Raw genomic sequence first — 24,120 nt, 5'->3', positions numbered from 1 at the left:
ACGTAAGCACACACACTATGTCAAATGTCTCTGGCATTGACTGTCCACGGAAAGGTGGAAGTACTCAGACAAAGAGAGTGATTAATTATTCAAAGAGGCTCACTGCAATCCATTACATCACATGCATTATGAAGCAGTCTGACTCTGATCTACAGCACCTCTTCAAAATCTATCGCTCTTAATGATGAGACTGAAAAGACAGGTAAGAAGCATCGACCGGAAGACTAGCTGCTAGCTAGCCAGCAGTAATCTGCAAATGCGAGGTAGCATGACAATCACGCTGTCATATAACATGCTATTATCAGTTACAAGGCTACATGTTAGTGAAAATTGATAAGCTTGTTTTTTCTCTTGTATATACTGATTACAGTGAATACATTGGTGTAAAAACAGCTATAATCAATAGTTTTATATTACCAGTGGAACACCAACTCTGCAGGTTCCATTGGTGCCATGCCATTGTTCTGACGGCCCAAAATTCTGAAGCCCCATGAGTCCGAAAAATCTCCCATTGGACCGAAAGCCCATTTCTGTGACAGCCAATTATCTCAAAAACAAATGCCCATTGCTCCTAAGTCCCGTTTCTCTGAAGATACACACTCCTTGCAGTTAATTTCAGTGGTTTTTGAGTCTAAACCTAACCACACATTCACCCCAGTGTTACTGACGAATGTAGCGTTTCTGTGGCCTGCAGAAACATATGATGCGAACATTTTTATTTGTGAATGGGTTGTCTAACTACAGACAAAGTGTATTTTTGGAAAGATGGGACTTCTGAGCTATGAGTGTTCGTTTTTGGGATAATGGGCTGTCGGAGAAATGGGCTTTTGGTACAATGCAACATTTTTCTGGTAAAAATGGCCAAAGAATTTTGGGCCATTGGAAAAAAGGGCAGTCCCAGTTCCCTCAGCTTCAAAGCATTTAGCATCTATCAAGCTAACTTTGTGGTTTTACAGTCATACAGTCCTTTCAAACTTTCATTGTGTCATTTCCAGCTATATGCAACTAAAAAGCACCACCCACTGTACACCACACCTGCCCAACATCAAACAGCAATTAAACTAAGTGAGCAAATAGCTGGTGAACATAGCAGAGCATTCAGCAGCTAAAGAGCCAGATATTTCTCTCAGGGGTTGGTGGAGACCAAAAACAGAGCTAAAAGAGAGAGAATATTGGACTTATAATCATCAAATAGGAACAAACACAACTCCCAATGAACAATAGTGTTGGAACAGCTGGATGTGTAACTGAGCGACTGTTTGCTGTTAAGTACGACATATTAACTTAAAAGATATGTTGATGACATGTTTCAGCTGCCTCCAAGATGCCAAACAATTAGATACTGTGCAGGTTTAAGTCATACAGCCACATAAAAGCAGAAATATTTTGACTTGCAAGTTGTGTATATTGCTAATTGGTTGCTATCTATTTTAGCTAGAAAAATACAGATGAACAACAGTTCTTCTATTCAAAATGGAGGAAGTGGATTTTGACATCCTCTTAAAAATAGCAGAGAGCTGTGAGTTTTATTATCTTGTCCAAGAGCTCTGCCCACATGTTCCAAGGCCTTGAGACAGGCTATTTTTCATCAGTATTAAAATGGCCAGGGCTAGTTTCTTCTCTGCTGAGGCTGAGCATGTCTCCTTCACTATCATCACTTAAATTTTAATTTAAATATATTTATTGACCATGTAAAACGACCCTTATGATTTGAAGACATACTGTTTTACTGTTAGTTGTCTAAAACAAATATTGGTCATCTGGATGAGAGGTAAAACTACAAATGAAGTATTGGGCCCACCTGTCAACATAGTTTCATGCAAAGCTGTGCATTCAGTTTCAACACACAGACACATCATACTTCACACTACACAACCTTGATATAGGAAGGGGTGTTAAGCAAAGCTTCAGGTGTGACCAAAACACATTTTCTCACTGCAACCTTGACACATCAAGGGATACATTTATAAAAATAAATGTTGTGTGATTCGTTGCACAGTAACAGCTGTAACTATTGTACAGTGCACTTAATATATGTTTGATGGAAACACAAAAAGCAAGCAGAGATTTTACTGCTACTGTCACATTTTGCAGAACACTGATCTGCTTTGGAGACAAGTCAAACTAATCCCCTTATACACATTTCTTATCTAAAAGAAGATATTAAAAAAGACATTTTTACGTGCATACTTTTAAACCGCAGCATATAGTGTTCAGTTAAGTGGAAGTAGGTTGTAAAAGTATCATTAAAGAGGATTTACCACAAGATGTACAGATTTAGTGCTTTTCCGTTGAGTGCCTTGTGGAGATGTGACTAAATGCGTGTACGTTACACTTCAGTTTTCCAGAGCGAATCAATCTTCTGTCTAATCCGCATGTTCGGCACACTCACCTCCATAGTGGTCAGGTTGCATCGATGGGTTCCAGCAAACCAGCCGTCAGTGGAGCACTGGTCGATATCAACATCCTGCAGATTAATGTCCACTCTCACCACGCCCCTGCAAGACAGGAGGACACCATTAACCCAGCTGTTGAGGAATTAAGTGTGTCAGTGCAAAGTGAGGAATATTGCATTTGTCCTATCCTCTAAAAATTTGGGGAAATGACAGTGATTTTTTTTTTCTTTTTTAGGAACTTAACAAAACTAACTGTTAAAATAAATTTGATAGATGCTGATAAATAAATGATTGGATGTCAATAATAGATCGAGTCCCAAAGTGTCGATACTACAGTCTTGTTTTGAGTCAATATGATCGATACAAATTAAAAATGAATCTAGCACATCCTGGGCACACGTGCACTCTTCTTATTGCTGCAGTATGTGCGTCTCTGCTGCTGTTGTGAGCAAGCACACAGCTATCACCTCGTTAGTTCAGAGAATTCACATAATGAACATTTATTATTTACCATTAAAAACTGTCTTGTGTTTAAACATGCATGTAATTAAGTAATTAACCTGGAAGAGTAAAAAAAAACTCATATTAAGCAAATCACAATGTGGTTATTAGATTTTTTTTTTAAAGTAGCATATTAATATAGCATTCACCCCATAAATAGTGATATATTTATCTCCCTTACATGATAGCACATTAACTGCTTTTGACAATAAAAACTATCGATATCTGATTTTTGGGATTCTGACCCTGGAACTACCTGGTATTTTCTTGTATTGCCCAGCCAAAGTAAAAAAATCTGAAGAATTCTCTAAAACTACTGACACATTCTTAAGAAACTCAATACAACAATCAACAACAAGATCCCACTTCTACAACTTCTAACATTGGTGCTCATGTTAACAAGAATTACTACAATATAATATCCAGTGCAGGCATTTAAACAAAGAAATGAGGCCAGATACGAGGAGGGAAAACACCATCCACATACAGCACCTTATCCAAAGTCAATAAACCATATTGACAAAAAGAGAAACCTAATATTTGTATTTGTGTAGTTACAAATAGGGCTGGGTATCAGTACTCAATGCCTTTCATGTATTGACCAAAATACCCCAGTGCCAAGTAGTATCACAACTTCTCCAGTCAAATGATACCTGCGTTTACTCCTTTTTGTACCTAGCTCTTAAAAAAAAAAGACTATTTGTAGGGTTTGCTTGCAGCCAAGCACTATGAGCACCTACAATTTATTGCAACGTGATTAACCCACTACAGCAGCAGCTACAACCCATACAGTCTGTGTTTTGGTGAAATTGGTGAAGGTGAAGATGGGTGTAAAACAAAGGTGTCAAATAAAGTCCTCGGTTAGAATCGGTATCACTTTAAGGGTACTCGTACTGGCACTGGTATCGTAAATCTAAACAATGCCCTGCCCTTGTTTAAGAGTAGGAATTATCATTCATTTTAGTCATGTTTATGCCACAATGTAAGGTTAAGTATTGTCTAAACCAGAGACTTTCAAACTGGAAAAGCTAAACACACAGACACAATACACATAATTTTAGATTCAGTGTGACTTACACTTTCTGAGGACATCATTGCAATGACCATCCACTACAAATAAATGTTAATAAATCATAGAAATCAAAAGGAATCCAGTGATAGTTGTCTGTATCCATGGATACACAAAGAGGAGCTGCTAATTAAGTTAATTCAACATGGTTTTTACGGTGCCAATTTCACAACATGCAAACAAATATACAAAAAAAAAATGGGGGCTCAAGTTGGAGCCCACAGCTGATTGACTCCATGACAACATTACACTTCCTGTTTATATTGCCCCCAAGAGGATGGGGGCAGTGTCACACTTGGAAAACCCTTGTTCTGAACTATTCATGTACACTAATGTAATTTATTAATTTAATTATTTTCAAACCACACATGTAACATAATAGGCTATAATGCAAATTTTGAAAAGAATATGTATTGGTAAGGAACTGTTTAAACTGTAAAACAAATGTGCTTTTTGGAAAACAGAAAGAAAATATGTCCACATCTTAATCTCCTCTCTTCCTGCTCAGCTGAAACTCAGCCTGACAGGGAGACGATAAACTGCCGATAGATCACTTAACACAACAAAACACTCAGCAACGGTAGCTTGGAAAGGCTTGAGTCTTTGCTCCATTTCGGCCAGCTGAGCCAGGCAGAAATTTCTAATAGGGCTGCCGAGGATTTACACTTACTTAGCTGCCTAAAGCTCTATGAAGAGAAGGTCAGCGTCTGTGATTCTGAAGGTCAGTCTCTCTGATTCTGACCGTCCTTTCACTGGTGTGGCATATGTCTTTTCCACCTGACAGCTGCAGCACACAGGACAAACCAATGGCCGAATACAGCACATATGGGTATACGAGAAAAACAAGCAAGTATACACTAGATGCCTGTTTTATTCAGTTTGTTAAATACACTTCTCAGACATATGCAGTTCAGCAAGAACCCCTGAACTGTCTCTTGGCGACCCCAGCCCACGTACAGGCTTTCCCTCCCAGCAGGCTTAAAAATGGAGTGCAGCCTGAGGCTAAGTGTTGTTACAAAATCCATACTGGCTTTAAACTTTGTAGAAGACATACTCTAGAGTCATAGGCGGGCAGGATGAGTGGCATGACACCAAGATAATGTGCAAACACTAAACAAGACATTTCACATACACATGCACGCAATTTGCATAAACAACTGATGCGAAAGGAGGAAAAAACGGATATTCTTAGGTAGTTTTCAACAAAAATCAACAACCATATCATCAGAGAGTTTGATCAGTATGAAAAAAATACACAACTCTCCTCCAAAGTGAACAGCTGTATCAGTGTCTGTTTAATCAGGCAAAACCTGGAGCTGCTTCACTGACAATATATCAGTGACTGACTTTGTAATAACCTTTAACTGTTTGTTTGAGCATTGACATTCACATGGGTTTTATTTTGTTAAAGGATTAACAGACAGAAAAGAGAAAAGCAAAGTGCACAGCGTACTAACTTTGGTTTTCCAATTTCTAGCCTGAGCTGTAGTGAGGATAAATGTCACCTCTGTTTCAGGGTTGATTTCCCCTTTAGAGTAAATGTGTAAATTTATACCAGTGATCATTGGGTAATAAGGCTTCTGTTAGAATGCTATGATTTGTATTATTAACGCATTTTGCCCCCGGTGCCACTTTGTTAAAGAGCCCTCTGTGTTCTCAGCAAGATTTTAATTGAGGACAATGTTACCTGTGATATGTTCTTAAATGAACAGCACTCATACCACTCTTCTGGCAGTTTTGATGAATGAGTAAGAGGATTTTGTACACCAAACACATGTACTGTACAATAGCTGTTAAGGGCTTGGTATGGGAAAGGTACAATCCTATGGATTTTTTTTTAATCATATTACTGAATAGAGCTATCTGTACACTTGTATGTCCACCGGCCAAATGGCTTGTGAATATTCAGATTTTACCAGCATGCAATTGACCCTTAACAAAGTCTCGACCCCAGACGAGCATCAGGCCGGCTCAGACCAGGGTCTGACAACAACACAGCTGTGCTCCATTGACTCTAATGCAGTCGTCTCAGATTGGTTTTGTGGATTTGGAGCTAAATGTTGTGCGTGGAGCACGTCGTGTGTTAATGATACTCGTTACGTGGAGAGGTTGGAAAAAGATATACGTTTCTTCCCTGTTCCAAAACCAAAATCAAACCCTGAAAAGTGTAGGGTTAGCTAGCTAGCTACTGAAGATATAGCCTACTGAATGTAAACTTTTTAATGATTATAACAGTGAAGAAAAAGACCGATCCTGCTGTACAGGAACCAGTGAAGGGAAGCAGGGAAACTTTGCTGATATTCAACCAGCTGTGTGTCATCACAGTGTGTGCAGATAAACAATTGTTTGTTTGACTTCCCAATGAATGGTTATTTTGTACTCAGCTTGTAAAGCAGTGATGCAAAGAGCAAAATACAAGACAAAAACATGCCATAATGTGTGGTATGAGAAAGAAAAAGTTTTACTAGAGCTAATAAACATGTTATGATCTGCTGTCTATATTCCCTTCAATTATTGTGTAAATGGTCTTTTTTCGAGAGGAAAATAATCTTAAAAAAATCTAAACTATTTATCTCAACGACTGCATACCAAGTCAACACAAATCTCAAAACTCGGTCTCCATAACTTGCACCAAAATACAAAGTTCCTTCAAGGAAACTGTCTAGGAAATTATTAGGAGGTGGGTTTGTAAACCCAATCTGGATCTGACTTGACCCCAAAGTCCAGTCTGTTCCCAAGTCCACGTGAAAAGGTAGTTAGGGTTAGCTATTTAACGTAACCAGAGTTTTTCACCGGTTATGAAACAGTCTCCTGCAGCCGTAGCTCCAGCAGGAGGAGGAAGCAGTGTGTGTCTGTGGTGCCCTTTTCTACACTTCAGCACAACAAAAATGTCACGTAGATGATGATGATGATGCAAGTGTACTCCGGTAAGGAACAATGTTACTAATGTGAAAGCAGAGCATCGGAGTAGTGGAGAGGGGAGGCAATCATACTCGGGCACTGTATGAATCAGTCATACCATGTATGAAAAATGCCCTAGAAATGGCAAAGAACTTTGCAGTTAGCATGACCAGAGATAGCAGCCATAACTGAAAAGGCAATGAAAAATGCCCCAACAGCACCAACTCAAACCTCATCAACAGAAAAAGGTGCTTATTGACTGACACCAGATTAATTTACATACTGAATTTTGAATTCTTATCTAGAATATTCCATCTTTTTTCTCAGGTTGAGAAATGTAAATGCCAGGATTATATCCTAAGTGTTAGAAAAAAATTCAACAAAAAAACAATGCAGATATTAGCTGGGACACCGAGGCATGTTAACACCTTGTCCCATCTACTGCTCAGTTTTGGTTTCCATAGTAACGCCATCCTCCATCCTCTTGTGGTAACTTAGCTAAACATCACACAAAGGCAGAAAGTGGCAGAGGGTGTTGTCAGTGTCGCTTTATCACTTTGGGGAAGAAAGAGTTCCAGTTTTCTGTAATTACAGAAGAGATGGCAGAAAGCACCAAAAACTGTGACTGTGACAAACACTTAAAACTCACTACTGATCTATATTAGGCCTTTTTAACAGCGCACATTTTGACATGTCACAGCAGAAAAAACACACAGGTGTGTAATAACAGTAATCACATTGCCCTGGTTGGCATGGTGTAGTGGGATACTGAAATAGACCGGAGGTGTAATTAGTGTTGCTGGTTACACCTCACCTGTGCTTTCTCTGCTGTGACAGGTCAACAGTTTGTTCCACAGTCTTGTATCTTTTTATAAGAAAATGGAAAACACTTGTTTCTGATTGGCTGCCAGATATCTGTCAAAACTGCATTAAAAGACAGTGTAAAAACTGTAAAGTTCGACCTTGGAAATGTACATTAAATCCAAGTAATTCATAGCAGCAGTGCTATGGCTTTGTGTCATATTATCAGCTAATGCTCACTAGTGAAACAGACCTAAACATGGCTTAAACTGACTACAAACTTGCATGACAATTTTTAACACAGCTTATTTTTTGGCATGGTCATGGTATAAGCACTACAATAATAGACTCTGGGGGGTTCTGATACACACAATGACAAATAGTAACTAATAAAGACCTAAACTTCTCATGAAATGAATGTAAAATAAACCAGTAAATGAGCAGTATTCAAATTCTGCTGCCCTCCAACACACCTGTTACACATTAAGGAGTGCAGCATTTTTACAGCATTCTTCAGTCTCCATTGTTTTCATATATCAGCAGCACACCTCTGAATGTATTATCATAGACAAAAACTCCCTATGTGTGGTAATTTAAAGGTCTCGCATGTGGGATTTAGTGGCATCTGTTGGTGAGCTTGCAGATTGCAACTAACTGAGACTTCTATCGTGTGTGTGAAGCGTGCAGAGGAACTGACTGACTGGGCTACTGTAGAATAACATGGCAGACCTCGTGGAAGTGGACCCGCTTGGTATGTAGATATAAAAAGTTCATTCTAAGGTAAGAAAAAAAAAACTATTCTTATTTTCAGGTGATTACAAGCTAATAAAAACACAGTTATGAATGTTAGATACTAGGCCTATTTTTCCTCAAATCCTACAAACTGGGCCTTTACTGGGCTGCATATTTATTAGCAAGTGCAAATTTTGACCATAAACTAAGTGACACACAATCTGAGGCGTATAGGGCCTTTGAAGGTCTGTGGGTTAAAGTATTAAGGCCCGAACATACTCGGGCGGAACATACGCGGAATGGACTCAGTGAGGAATGTCATCAATCATTCAGGCTTCCATAGTCGAGCGCACTTCCGCGTTGTAGTTTCCTGTAAAAATGTCCGTGAAAAATACCTGCGATGTGAAAAATACATGCCGAGCAGTCACTGGTGCGCGGAGCGGAGTCCGTGCGGTCGTAAAATCTGAGCTTTGCGTGCACAGGGCTTGCAGATGTCCGCTTTGAGTCCGCGCGGACCTCCGCGGAGTCCGTTCCACGTATGCTCCGCCCGAGTATGTTCGGGCCTTTAGGCTACAACATTTTTAGCAAGATAAATAAAAGCTCCATGGTGAATAAAATGCAAAAACCATACATCTAATATGTGAATCACAAATATGAACCATTATGTATAAATGTATCTATTGTGAGCTCCACAGCTCATAGCCAATCATTGCTTGTTTGGTCAGCAAATGTAGCCACTAACAGCACTGACATCTCACCATGTCAAACAAATGTAAATTCCCAATAGTTGAGACCATATACATGCATCCATCCACAAACATACAACTTCACACTTAACCTTCATGCCAAATTTCAGCCTCCCAAGGCAAAAATTGTAGCCATCAAAGGGAATTTTTTTGTGGACTAGCCAACCAACTGGCTTAAAAATGGCTTCAATTCTTTTTAAATATTGACAATGTAGCAATAAAAACATCTCAATACCTATCAATAATTTAGCCATTACATAACATCAAGAGGCAACCTTCAGGGCAGAAAAATGAAGCCAAAGTTAAGTGCCAAAAACTGCAGTTCCTGGAATGGCCACTTGAGGTTGGCACCAGAAGCGGGTCCCTCCGCAAAGACCCCAGTATGGCTAACTTTACAGCAACAATAAACATGTTTATGGCTGGTACAAAAACAGTTTTGGTTCCTACAGCCAATTCCCCTGTTCATGACAACTGTACAGAGGGTTGAATGTTTAATTCCCCCATTATGTTACCAAGGCTTAAGGTTACAAATAATTAAGGGACTGCCCGCTTTAAGTCAGCCTGTCTTGCAGACAGTGCCCTTGGCTTCTCACTATGATCCGACCCTTGCTACTCCACAGCTCCAGCCTCTGGTCCAAATATGGTCACCTCTGGCTCAAAAAAACTAAGATGGCGATGGCCTATATGTCACATTCAAGGCTTCAAAATGGGAGTCCACAAACCATTGGGTGACATCACAGTGGCTACATCCATTACTTTTATACGGTCTGTGCATAACATACAATTATTGACATCACTGAGAGACCAGAATTCTGTCTGTCCATTTAGTGTTCTCTTTCTTAGGCATACACACACACACACACACACACACTTATGAATACTGCTGGTGTGGCATGTTCTCCAGGTGTATAGGAGCTGGTTTACTAACACCAGCTCCCAGTGGACACAAAGCGAGTGCACTGCTCACGTTGCCTGTACTTATGTTATTAATAACTGCTGCTCCGGTCCTGCCTTGGGGCAAACTGACCTCACTTTTTTCTCGCTGCACTGCTGGTTGTTTTGCTGAGAAATTACCTCCGTTTCAATTCTCCTGTATGTAATAAGGGTAGGAGAGAGTTCACTGAAACGCACACAGCACAAGAACAGTATGTAGGATTCATCAAAATGTCGTTTTCACTGGCAGCTTAAGCGCTACCATTTGCTTGGGTTTTGCTTATAAAATTGAGAGTCTATACAAAGAATAAAATAGCATGTTTTCTCCTTTTTTCCTCCACAATCGCCTCCTTTTTCTCCTCCAACTCTCCAGGCAATCTTTAGCATCCCAGCCAAAGTGGACATATGGTGTATTAAATAGCTTGTGAAAAAAATTGTGGGGCTGGGTCTAAAACAGAAACAGCAACTGAAGATGCATTCAGCACAAAGAACATTTTAAACTGAGAGTGGCTATGAAAAATGTGAAGCAAAAGCATCATGGTGGCCATCAAGGCCCTCAGGCATAAAGACGGGATTATCACAGAGAGCAGGAGATAGTGGTGCCCCAGGATACAGAGTGCCCTCTCCTTTCATCCTCCATTCTTTGTGGGTCTAAAGGCCAGGCCAGTAAAGAGAGGAGCATCCCACCAGCAGGGGCTCTGGTCTTTTCTGACAGACCAGTCAGACTGTTCTAATGTTAGCCCCAGCATTATGAAGTTGACCGTAGATACAGTATATCTGGGTAATTGCCTATGGGCTTAAGAAAAGGACATTCACCAAAACATTCTTGCAATGAGGGTCTTCATGTGCCCTCTGTTACAAGTCAGTCTTTGATGTATTCATGAATGAATACTGAATGTCAGGCCTATATGCTTTGAGCTGTATGTCTCTATTCAGGCCCAGAAAATGGTCTCTGAGATTGATTTGCCCATTTAGCCACTCTGTACAGAGCAGGAGGCTGTGGTTAAGTCTGCATTTCAAGTAATCGCTGCACAGAAGAGACACATTCATATTATATTAGACATATTCATATTCATTTTGGTCATAGTTAATTTCATAATAAATCCATTGGCACGGAGATGTGGTAAAACAAGTGCAGTGAACGGATTAAGACTAATACCAGCTCAAGCGCTGCATGAGAATCTATTCTATTAACAGCTATTATTAGCTATCTCTCAGTGGAGACTACAGAGTGATAACATGAGGCTGATATGAGCAATGTAGCTAATCGTTTTTAGTGCTTTCCATATGCAATATCATTTACATAAAAGTTTTTTTTTTTCAAACACAAGCATTAAATGTTCCAACCTAGCGTGGTTGTGCACATCCCTGCACAAAACTGTGACTCTTTTACTTTAAAAACAGATACATTTTTTTTAGTGAATACTTATATAGTAAATAGTTTTGCTGTTATTAAGTCAATTAACATTTAAGTCAATTAACATTTTGCACAAAATGTGCTGGCTAGTAATGTACTAACAGGTCTGCTTGTTTGATGTCTTAGCAAGAGTTTGACAAGATGGCTGCTTAGCATAGGAGCTAAACTAACACTGAGCTGCTAGCCAACAACAAACCAGGAGAAATACACTTTTCTCATACTATAAAGCACTGTAGCAGTGATGTATTTAAAGGTCAGCTTGTTTGTTGTCTTACCTAGAGTTTGACTTAAGGCCGGTATCATTTTTGTTTCCGTGGGCTAAGTGGACAGACTGGTCCAAGATGTGTTAGCTAAGCATAGATGCTACAGGTTAGCTGAGGCTGCTAGCCACCAGCAAACAAGGAGTAATGCACTTTTCTAATGCTAAAAAGTACTGTGCCAGTGATGTACTTAAATGTCAGCGTATTTGTTGTCTTACCAAAAGTTGACAGAGGGCCAGTATAAATTTCGTCTGGATGGAAGGAAACTGGTCCAAGGTGCGTTAGCTTAGCAGAGATGCTAAAGGCAGCTAGCTGGTGCAAAATAAGGAGGAATTCGCCTGTCTAGTAGCTGAAAGGTTGTCTACACGTTTTCTTTTCTTAGCTGCTAGCTAGATGCTGCTAACTTTACATTTAGAAATATAAGATAAAGTTAGGATAGCTGTTGTTGTCCAGTAAATCCATCCAAACTGTGGGCAGTGTTGCCAGATTTCATTGACAAAAAGTAGTTTTAGCCCAATCAGAGGCTAGAGTACATCCAATCATATGAAAAACAAAATAAATAGCCTAGTATATTTGTGTGTTCAAAAGTGTTTGTAACTAATTATACTAATAAATAATAGGAGAAATAAAATAGTATTTTAGATAAAATTACATTAAACATAAAAAGTTTTCACTCATATGAATAGAAGCGTTTCCACGTTGTTTGTAACAGAATAATAGTGGGAAGATTCAAATTACTTGTAATAAACTGGAACCACATTTGGTTTTGACAGTCATCAGTTAGGCTACTGACTATTGCCAGTGGAGCTGAGATGACACTGTGCCATGTAAATCTCAAGCATATTACTCATGTGAGATTCACTGGAATAAAGTCTAACTTTTCGTCCAAATGATTGAAAAAGAAGCCCAAATGATCACAATCTGACCGTAGGCTGACTGCACGTCAATCTTTTATTGTGACACATATTTAATATAGAAGATCTGACATTTGATGGCTTTATCTTTGTAGCACATTTCATGCAAAGGTGCTGACCACAGTACTTTAAAAAAAAAAAAGTCAGATGAAATAACACAAATAATAAAACAAACAAAACAAAACAAACAAACAAAAACAATTAATAATATTAGAATAAATAATATCGGTATGATAAATAATATCACTGTGTGAATGGACAACTTATGGACATAAAAACTGATACAGAATCGTATGCAAAAAAATATTTTAAGACTAATTGTTTACTGGCCGTAGGAGTGTTTTTTATATCTTGCCTATATTTGCACCAAAATGAAGAGCATCCGGATGTTTCCTCTGAAGCAAAAGAAATAAGCTCTGACGTCTCCAGCTACATCGACTGTCTGCAGATAAATCAAGAATATAAAGGAGAGGAGAACATGGAAGACTGGCACAAGCTTCAACATTATCTTTTAGCTTGTCCATGTAGCCAGGAGTCTTGCACGCCTAGATGAACTTGCATGCACATTTCTCCTGGCCCAGTGTCTTGACAAGAACACATTGCTGTCCTTTTTAGAAGGGCACAGTTCATGCATTATGTTGTGGAACAATCACAATGCAAGAACTGTGCGGCCTTCCCAAGGAAAATGTCTCTTATGTGATGGAAATGCATTAAGCTGACAGGACGAGCAGAAGCTAATGTGAGTGTAGCCGCTGGGCAGGATGCTGCTTGTCTACCAGCGTTTCAGTGCAACCTGGGTCATTTTATTGAGTTCTGTCACTGGTAATCAAAAAAAGACCCAGCGCCTGTGGCGAAGCAGCTGTCACAGAAAGCGAATAAAGACTTGTTTTTTTATTATTGTTTTGAAAGCTGGCACTTCTGGACTCTTGACACTCTTGTCATTAAAAGCACTCCTCTGAAGACCAGACACCAAGTTGGAAGATCGCTCAATAATTTGAGCTGCTGACAAAGGAAAGCTGACAGTTGTGAGGAGGGCATAAGCTGATTGATAGTCTGACTGTAAATGGTGACAAACTATATCTAAAGAAAGAGTTTAATTCTGAAAAAGAAAAAAAACCTAAAACACAACTTTGAACAAATAGCACTTTCCCTTGGTGTTTCCACCAATATCATTCTGTAAAGTTCTTAAAATTGGTGACTTCATCTTTCAATTCATGCAACAAACAATATTAAATTATCCAACGTTATTCTGACAATTTGCAAATTTAAATTACATTCAAATTACTTTGCTTCTACATTTTGCAATATTGCAGACAGCTGCAGGGTAAAAAAGGACAAGATGAAACTGTTACAATCACTCTGTGGAAATATTATAACAAGATACACTAACTGAACAAAAGGACAAAGGGATATCTGCCAGATTACAGCACTTTTTATGTATTCAGATGTCTGTAAGCTGCAAAATGCCTTTTAACTTGTCTATTGTCCTTATGTGCTTGTCCTCCTTTATAATTATTATATATTTATTATGAGTCAGTAACTAAAAATATGCATGAAAGGACGACGTTTAACCAACCCAATGGCCAGAATAAATGTTGACATTGTATGTTTCTGCAAACCGCAGATATGTCACATCTGTATGTTATTATCAAGCACATTAATTAAAACCATACCTACCTCTTTATGTTTCAGTAACACTGTGGTTAACATGTTGTCATGTTTAGGCACTAAAACCATTTGATCATGGTGAGTAAAAGCTCAGGATTTGGCTTAAAATACCTCCATCTGGTGGCACTATCTCAGCAGGAAACGCAGCAATTTCTCAGCAAAAAACAACCACTTTTTGAGGTACTATTATGGCAGGAAATGAAGCAATGTCTCGGTAAAAAACAACTGTTTTTCATGGCATTATACCAACAGGAAATGAAGCGCTGTCTTTTTAAAACAACCGTTTTTCATGCCACTATCCCAGCAATGTCTCTGTAAGGAACAACTGCTTTTCATGGCACTATCCGTGCAGGAAAAAAGAGATGTCTTGGTTAAAAACAATCACTTTTCATGCCACTCTGCCAGCTGGAAAAACATTGACAGGTTGCTAAAAGATACCCACGTCTGTTAGCTAAACAGCCGCTGGAAATGCAGCAATAACTCAGTAGAACACAACTAGTTTTGTTGTCTGTTGGTCTTGAAAGGTGGCTGTAGTGGTCTGCAGCTTGGCAGGCACCTTGCCTAGCCGCCAGTCCACCCCCCACCCCCCCCATCCCCCAACCTCCCCAAGTCAAAATCAGCTCATATACTATTTCACTTATGAAATGTTGGTATGATACGTATGAAATGTACAAATGTTTGTGGTTTGCAGAAATGTACAGCACCAACATTTTCTACTGGTGACTGGGCTGTGTTTAAAAGGAAGCTTCTAGTATTTTTGACGACACCTTTTGTCCACAAATGCACAAAACTTGAAAAAAGCTTAATTCCTTTTCCATATTTTGCAAGTGCAAACTTTTCCAACGCAACAAACCACTCTGTTGTCCACCCTGAGGCCTCCAGATTAGTAGTACTGTAACAACATTACACATTTATAATCCTTTGAGAGGAATAACATCACCATAATAGCATCAAAATCACTGAGATTATTCCCATCATTAGCAGTATTATTAGGAATACAATCTCTCTTTACAGAAAGCCAAAGAGGCTGGTATTTGGATTTTCTGTAGCAGTGACATTTACTGGCTGAGGGCATCGTATTGACAGGCAGCCTTACTAAGCAGCGGAGTCCCAGTGACGTCAGCAGTGGAAGAAGCGGCACCTTAGGGATCTTTAACCCCCGTTTGCTTTAGGTTGCACTCAGTGGAAAGTCTTCAAGGTTAGACTCATTCCAGGTGCACTTATGATTTCAACATTCTTACATCTTTATTGGGCAAGAAAGCTTCCTGCTCTTAAATACACTCTTAGAAATAAAGGCTCTAAAAGGGATCTTCCTGGAGGGCTGACGTTCTTCCCAGAACCATCGGCCTCTGAAAAGCCTTTTTTAGAAGAAAGGGTTCTTCAAGCATTCTTTGTAAGACTAAGAACCCTTTTCATCCAAAAAGCTCTTCAAGGATGGTTTAAGGCATTGGTGTTAAAGGTCCACCCCCATAAATGTGATTGTGAACCATGATTATTGTGGGTTGTGCTGGACCACATCACCCTGGCCCTTCAGAAGCGTCATGAAGCTAGAGGCTGATGGACGTGATTCTATTGGCCCTAGGGTAATATGTTAATCTAAAACCATGAGTAATGGGAGAGAGATCTATAGGGGAATGTAGTCAATTACTATTTTTAGACCCCCCTGGGTGGGTTCTTGATGAAACCCTTGGAATACAGAAGGAGTCTCAGTAGAACCCCCTATAGGTAGATTCATGTTAGCATTCTTAGTAGGTTTAAAGGTTCTGGATAGGACCCCAAGAGAGATTTCTGGGTTTAACCACTACACTATAGAGGGGTTCTCTGCAGCAACTCTCACATATCCCTTTTCCACCCAATTAACTCTGGTTCTTGAACTGGTTCTGTACAGGATGCTTGGAACCTTGGTACTTGCGAACCAGCCTATGTTTCCATCAGTAGGTACTGCGATTACATATATTGCTATATATTGCAATGTATTACCTTTTTTCAAACACAAATTATGTCGTCAAAGCAAAACTTTGTCAACATCTGTTTTATCGATCTCAGTCTGTTCATCTCACTTCATTTTTATTGCAGCAAAATGTATCTAGCAGAGTATAGCTATTGATCTTATTATTCTAATAAGCTGCCAGAAGTTTAATTTGCATTTGTAATATTAGTAATTTAAATAATATTTAAATCCGCATTCCTGTATCAATACAATATTGCCATGCTAAAATATCCCAATGTTATGCTGTTGTTTTGATTTCTTTTCCCCAACCCCTAGTAGCAAGATGGCAGATCGCACTGATCATCTGCAAACATCTGTTCTATTAATACAGATATTTGCTTTTTTGCCACTGTATGATCTTATTTTGGCGGATAATTTAACTTTAATGTTGCCTTCCTCATCCTTTCGTTCCAACCTGTAAAATATGACTTGCCCACTGATGTTGTCACAGTTCGTACTTCATGTTTAAAAACGAATTGCTATTTTATGGTTCCAGCTGGGGTCCAACTTTTCAGGTTCCATACCAATTTATTTTTGGTCAAAATACTCTGAAGGTTCCAAATTAGGTGCGGGAACCAGAGCAAAACCTGTTCCATGTTGGTGGAGAAGGGATGACAGGGAGTTCTATGGGGAACATTTGACAAATGGTTATATGCACAACCCTTTATGTTGAGTACTTGGTAGGACCCTTGAAAGGGTTCCAGTTGGAACCTTTATAAAAGGTTTTACAAGGAACCAAATGGGTTCTCCTATGGGGACCAACCAAGGAATCCTATATGGTTTTACTTAGCATCTTAATTTCTACGAGTGACTTAGCTGCGAGTGTCTAATAATTTTCCTCTTGGATGCAGATTTTTTCTCCTGCTTTCTTTCATCTCATCATATATTATGGTGTTTGGCCTCGGGAATTGTGGGGTTTCCTTCCCATTTGTTGGTGGATGGTGTCCATCTAAGCAGATGCTGCCGGCTCCTCCTGGAGCTTGAGGCCTCCCACTCTGTTAGACGGCTGGGCGTCCCACAGCAGCCAGGCTGTCCAGACTTTAGCTGCTTGTACAGCAAAATGGGGCACTAAGCCAAGCATAAATGAAGACCATCCTGCCATCTAATTAGAACCTATTTGGCCTTTGGAGAAATATGTGGCAATAAAGATATATTTCTTTACAGTTTGGTTTTACTTTGTAGATAGTTTTGACTAGTTTGCCTGATTATACTGCTGCTGCCTGAGCTTCAACCTCAAAGCAATTAAGGTCTGTGCTGTGAAAGGTGAATTTGAAGTACAGTGTCTCCTCACCTAACACATACACCACCTCCTCATCTTCCTTGCTGTGTATTCCCACTTTGTGTTTGCTGAAACTAGTTTTTGAATTTGTGTGTCTGTGTAGTTACAAGTTTGTATCTGAAGTCAGAGTGATCAGCCTCTGACAATGGCATGCACACACACTCCGATACACACACTGCACGCTTGAAAACAGCCAGCCCTCTCTGTGTGGTCTAAGCTGCCTCCCCTGTGCCTCGAGTGCAGCTGAAGAGACAGACGGAGAGAGAAGAGATGAAGTGTGAGAGGTGCGATTTCTTACACCTTCACGGAAACAACAGGTCGATCTATCACAAACACATGTCCACACACTCCAGCTCTAACAAGTCGCATTAGTTGTTTAGCACCTGCTCGTTCAACAAACAAATGGGAGAATGAAAAAAAAACTGCTTTAAATCTGTATTTACTTCCATGTGCCAAAAGCATGAAAACAAGTCACCTTGCCTCTCGCAACATCATCACGCCAAACAGGAAGTGACTGAAGCATTAAAAGGCTGGAATCAAGATGGCCTTGCAGTGTTGTTGTTCTACATCTTTCATTATTAATTCATTGTTGTATTGATTGTGTATTCATCTGGAGGGGAAGCGGAGGAGAGCCGATGTCTGAGGCAGCTATATTATCCCTTCCTCTCCTGTTTCTTATCTGGCAGGGTGCTGCTGAGGCAGAGGGAGGATGGAGGATGAGCCGCCTGCTACCTTGATATGAGCGTCTGAAAGATGGCTGTTAGGGAACAAACTAAGAGAGGGAAGATGCAGACAAAGGTGAAATTTTTGTGGGCTGAAATATTCTGCTATTTACTCTGTGAGACAATATAATGAGGAAGCCTGACTGACTGACTAAGCATAAGTGAATAAGCATCATTGGAATTGCAGAGCCATACATAGAGATATGACTAGCAAGGTTTTTAAAGCGTTTTGTGAGCGACATGGCAACATAACTGCATGGCGATCTACTCTGATGAATGGCCATTCAAAGAACAACATGCTTTTGGTTGTTGAATTTTGTAAAAATGTGTAAAATTTGCACAGAGGATTAATCTGAAAGATAGAGACGGCATCATCAAAGTGCGGCCTGCAGCTACTGCTCCGAGTTCTGGCTATTTGATTCTGTGTTAAAGTTCAGCCAAACTAAAAGTTGAGGACAGTTTAAGTTTAAGTTGCGGCCAGAGAATACAGCAGCCCATCAGTAAACAGAGTCCTATGACTCCTGTGACATGTTGACCTATGCTGCAAAAATTTCTTGAAACACATGAACACGCCTCCCAGCCACAGAAAAATGTAACTACTGGAGCAAGCCGATCTTCATCACTGCTTGGTGTGTTTTTGGTGTTAGCTAAAAAGCAATAGCACTCTAATATCTGTACACTAAATATGAAGCAATCAACAGATGGTTAGCTTAGCTTAGCATAAAACATAAAGCATAAACACGTCAAGTTGTGGTTGTATGAGAGGTTATGTGACAGACTATTTCTTGGCCAGGAGCCACGACTTTCTGGAGTCCAGCACAAGCTAATACCAAGCTAGCTGCCTCCTTCTGCTTCCTTCGTCTTTATGCTAAGCTAAGTTAACTGGCTGCTGACGGTAGCTTCATATGCACCATACATAGGGCTAGCAGTACCAATACAAGTACCCTAAGGGTACCTGATACCAATGGAGTCCTTTATTTGAAATAATCCTTTCACATTTTATGCATTTATTTTTCCAGACATGACTGGTGTGTAGTATAACCATACTTTTGAACAGGATGCTGAACTGCCAATTCCATCAAAAGCACTGGTCCGATTTGACATGATCTGAGCCTTACTTGTGATATTTTGATGTGGGAGTTTGATGGGTAGGTTGAGGCAACAGAACTAGCCTACTTGGTTAAGGATTAGGGAAAGATTGTAGTTGATGGGACACAAACATCGGTCTCCTGGGTCAAAGTCCTGTGCTTGCTGAACCAGTCCGCCTAAGTGGACTTTCACACTCTTAATGGACCGTTTCTTTGCTATTCTGTTGCTGGGGTAACAGCTTTGGTCCCTGTTTACTTCCTGTCAGCTACTCCATTAACAAAAAGTCCAACAGGAAATACACTTGAACCTATTTAGAATGACTCTCAAGTTTAAAGCAGTCTATACTACATCTGTTGCTCTGAACGTCTAATAATGAATGGGTTTACATTGGAGTTGGCTGGAAGTCTGTTACATCTCATATGGATGCCAAAGGGATTATTGTGCATCTGTAACTGACATTGAGGGCCACTGCCCAAGCAGCATTTTTGACGCACTGGGAGTGAGACCAGGCTACCACACAGCAGACTCTATGGGTTGTAGCTGCTGTAGCGGTGGGTCAATCATGTGTCACATTGAATCAAAGAACACTTGTAGTTCAAATGCAAGTATTGTTTGGCTGGAGAAGTTTCAATACTATTTGTTACTGCGTTATTTTGCTCAATACCTTAAAGGCATCATGTAGCGATACCCAGCCCTACCATAACCATATATAATCGTCTCATTTAACTCTCCAGCTAGCTGTCTAACGGTAACAAAATCCACCCACCAGCTCCTCTAAAGCTCAAGACGATTTATCCTGCGTCTTTAACAAAGTAGTCAGACTGGCTATCTCCCCTTTTTTCCCCAGTCATTATGCTAAGCTAACCGGCTGCTGGTGGTAGCTTCATATTTAGTGTACACACATGAGAGTATCATTTCTCATTTTACTCTAGGCAAGACAGTCAATACGCGTATTTCCCAAAACAATTCCTTTAAACACTTACATCGCTCTTATGTGCAGAGTAGGCTAATACTTCTCCAAGCAATCCATACGATCTATACAGTAAGGACCTCCAACTACATTATTTACAGTAAGGTTACCAGAAGTGATGACAAAGTGTGATAATGTGACAACGTCCTTAATTTTTATCGGCGCTGCAGTCACCTTTTTCCTGTGTAGAGAAAACAAATTCATGAATGGATGTTGCTGTCCTGCTCCTTGAAGCACAGCGGGATGTTTCTCTTAGTGCACTCTCCAGGGACATTAAACAATACCAAACGCCCACGCATGTCGCACCTTCGATCTGATGGAGGAGGCCTCGAATAGAGGAGAAAATGGAAAGCAAAACAGCTCCTTTGCCCGTGGAAGAAAAGCTTCTCTGACACAATTATTTGGAAAAATCTGCAAACCAAATACGAAAGGATTTGGCTTCACACATAAACTGGAGCTCTGACTGCTCATCAGTTGAGTGTACAAGCTAATTTCCTATCAGATTGCTTCAGACTGAGACTGAGGCTGCTGTGAGAGGCTTTAGTCTGGGATCACACCAGGTAGCTGATAGCCTATTACAGTAGATCACTGCAGGTTTTGACTCATTTGCAATCTGTGCCTGCCTGTGAGCGACTCCAGTGTATCAATTAAAGATTCATCGAAGGCAGTACACACACAACTAGTGATCTGGATTAAATATTCATTGGGAAGATGTTGGTCAGGATCATATGAAGCCTTAACACTTGACAATTCCAGTGCACATCAGGACTGATGGCATAAACATGGCACATTAACACAGGCACGCTGCAGCAGAGGTGGCTTCAGGACATAGATTGTACAAAATGTCACACATATTTCAACATTTCTTCATCGGCTGATGCTGGCTGCTGTTCTTCTTAAAACAAAAAAAAAACAAAAAATTGGCTGTCTCTCATCAGGAAGGTTCTGACTCATTGCAGATTTAGCAGCCTCCTTCAAAAGAAAGGGCACACGACATTTCCTGAGTAGTAAAGCATGCAGCCGAGCGAGTTTTTGAAAAATGAATTACGGCCTGTAGCCAGAGGTTTCCACCGCTGCTACATCCAGTAACATCCAGGGTTATTTTTAGCACCCAGCCGCCTTGTCAGACTGGAGGAGGGAAGAAAACCCCCCTGGTGTAACAAGGGGGAGGCCGGTGGGAAGCTGCGGTATGTTTGGGGAGGAGAGAGAGGCAGGTTTATGTATGCGAGGCTGGAGATGTAGTGGTGCTTTAATCCACCTGAACTCACCTTACGGTCGACATAAATCTTTCTCTCATACATATGGAATTTTGTAACACAAGCAGGCTAAGGTAATACAAGCTTTATCAACACCTTAATGAAGGTTGTAGGTTTGGTTTTTACATTGGAGGGAATATATGAAATGGGGAGGGGGTTGGAAGGTGCACCACCAGAGAGCGTGAGCATTAAACACTTAATTTCCTGCATATCGGTGAATTTTTATGCACCACTGTTTGCATGGGTGGAAAATGAGACATATGGGCCCTTGGGCATAAATATGCAAAGGGCCCCACCACCTCTCCTACACAGGAGCAAGACAGGCAGACTTGGTGGTGGTTTTGCATCTCTTCCTATTTATTATGCGTCTTTAAATATCTCTTTGTGGTGATTTGTATTTCCTTGTGGTTGTTTTGTGTGTTTTATGCAGTCGTTTTGGTCTCTAGGTAATTTTGTGTCTTATGTGGTTGTTTTTGCCCATTTTTGTAGTTATTTTGTGTCTATTTGCACTTCCTTTGCATCTTTGTGGGCTTTTTCCATCTTTTTTCTCATTCCTGGTTGGTACATGTTCATTTGACGCTTGGTATTTTGCAAGGTAAGGCCTCCTGACACTCTGGCCCCCTGAGCCTTTACCTGGCAGACCCGTTCAGTAATCCATCCCGGAATTTGTGCCTTTTTTGTATCAGTTTATGGTGTACATTTCTTTAATTTTGTCAAAATAGAAGTCCTCTGTTATTTTTGTGTCTTTATTAGAGGGGACAAATGCCTAGGCTATATTCTAAATATTGAGAGGGACGTTTCCCCTGTGTCCCCCAGAAATCTACACCTATGCTTTTAATAACAAGGCAAACCTGATGTTTTGCTGAGCTTGTTGTTATTCATACAATAACATCAGTGCTCAGTTTTCAACCATCTGTGTGCCTACCTGAATTCAGGAGCCAGGTTGGGCTTCAGGCCATAGAAAGCAGCCGATAAGGTCAAAAGCCAACGGGGAACAAAATTCCCATTCTCACACTCCAGGTAGGGCGCAGACCATTTGACATGCGTCTTGTCCGGGATAAAACTCTCTCCTCTTTTTAAAGAATTGTCAACTGATCTGATATCTTGGCTCAGCACCCTCTTATGGAAACTGGGCTTCTTCCTGTCTTTGACATCGTGGTACCACTCTGTGTCTACTGTGCGGTTGTGCAGATGGTGGTGAGCCATGCTGGAGAGGTCTTGGAGGACTATCTCTCCGCCGGCCCTGGTGGCTTGGAGAAGCACCGAGGGCCCCGTCACGGACGAATCCGCGTTAAAAGTGACGACCGCCCGGTGAATCTTGGCGTCTCCTTCCAGTATACTCCTCACTAAGGCGTGATACCACTCAATGTCTCGCCGGAGACTGTGCTCCCTGGACCTGTTGGCTTGCAAGATCATGTTGAGGAAGTTTGTGGCGTGCAGCACCGTATCCAACACGCTGCTCATGGAGTAATGCGGGGTGGCTTGTGACCTTCCCCGCAGAGAGGTGAGCTCGTACCTCCGTGAGCAGTTGGCGTGCTTTAATGTGGTCGAGTCCCCCGTGTGAAGAAAAGCCGTGACCACCCGGGGGAGATGCTCCTCGATTTTCTGCGGCACCTCCGCCGTCTCCCCGGGTGAAGGATGAGGCGCACGGAGATGCGCCAGCTGCCGACGGTGCGTCTGAGCGCCGTAAATCGCCTCCCGTGCTCTGATATCTTCCCCATGCGCTGACCATTCCGCGTATTTATGGTTTGATCCGATCACAAATCCCACTTGCAGCAGCAACGACAGCCGGAAAACAGCCATCTCCCTGCAGAAAAGCGTCCACAGATGTTTGGGGGATTGCTGCACGGAATTACAGTGTCGCTGGGCGGGCGTGTTGTAAAAAAAATCTGCCAAATTGCTCCGCTAAAGCATCGCTTCACCACTTGTAGGATATTCTTGCAAGCTCCACGCCTCTGATCTTGGAATCAAAAAGCAAAGGAGGGGGGGGGGACGGGGACGGAAGGAACCCCCTCTCTGTCCGCGCTAAATCCCCTCTTCTTCTTCACAGATGCCTCATACAGCTTGTTGATGTTGAGTATCCGCTTGCAGCTGTTTCCCCCCACCTCTCTCTGTCTCACTGTAGACAAGACTGTCTTGGCTTTGCTGTGCGGCGGCCGCTCTCCCTCTGCGCGCAGGCTACATAGGCTGAATCAAAACGAGGAGGAAGGGAGGGGTAAAGGGGGCAGGTTATTCTTATATTTATATATTTTTCAGGAGGCACCGAGTCAGGGAGCTTCTCACTTGGATGGCAAACGCACTCCGCCCTCTTCCGACCACAACAAGCATTAAGTAGGCCTACAGAAGCCACGAAGAGACACATCAGGAGCTGCGCGCTCTCAAAGCCCGTCTTCTCCATCATCTCATAGGGCTCCAGAAGCAACATTGATCCGCGTATGGCCGCTTCTTCTGTCAATCACGGCGCAGTGTTCGGTGG

At 41.0% G+C, this 24,120-nt stretch overlaps 1 protein-coding gene across 2 annotated transcripts in view; it reads right to left on the bottom strand.

The window, feature by feature from the left end:
- Window positions 1-23,838, bottom strand: part of gpr158a (G protein-coupled receptor 158a) — a 95,256-nt gene extending 71,418 nt beyond the window's left edge. The window contains exons 1-2 of one of the 2 annotated variants that reach the window (XM_033639046.2): window positions 22,570-23,838; window positions 2,393-2,498 (exon numbers count right to left, since the gene is read on the bottom strand). In XM_033639046.2, the coding sequence (XP_033494937.1) occupies window positions 2,393-2,498; window positions 22,570-23,447 (984 nt within the window). In that variant the 5' untranslated portion in view covers window positions 23,448-23,838. The remainder of the gene's footprint in view (window positions 1-2,392; window positions 2,499-22,569) is intronic. The other variant, XM_033639045.2, reaches the window with a different exon arrangement.
- Window positions 23,839-24,120: the final 282 nt, after the last annotated feature.

This window comes from Epinephelus lanceolatus, chromosome 20 (genome assembly GCF_041903045.1).
Source record: "Epinephelus lanceolatus isolate andai-2023 chromosome 20, ASM4190304v1, whole genome shotgun sequence".
Lineage (NCBI taxonomy): Eukaryota > Metazoa > Chordata > Actinopteri > Perciformes > Serranidae > Epinephelus > Epinephelus lanceolatus.
The sequence above is the reverse complement of the archived record's forward strand: the minus strand, read 5'-3'. Positions and strand labels throughout refer to the sequence as shown.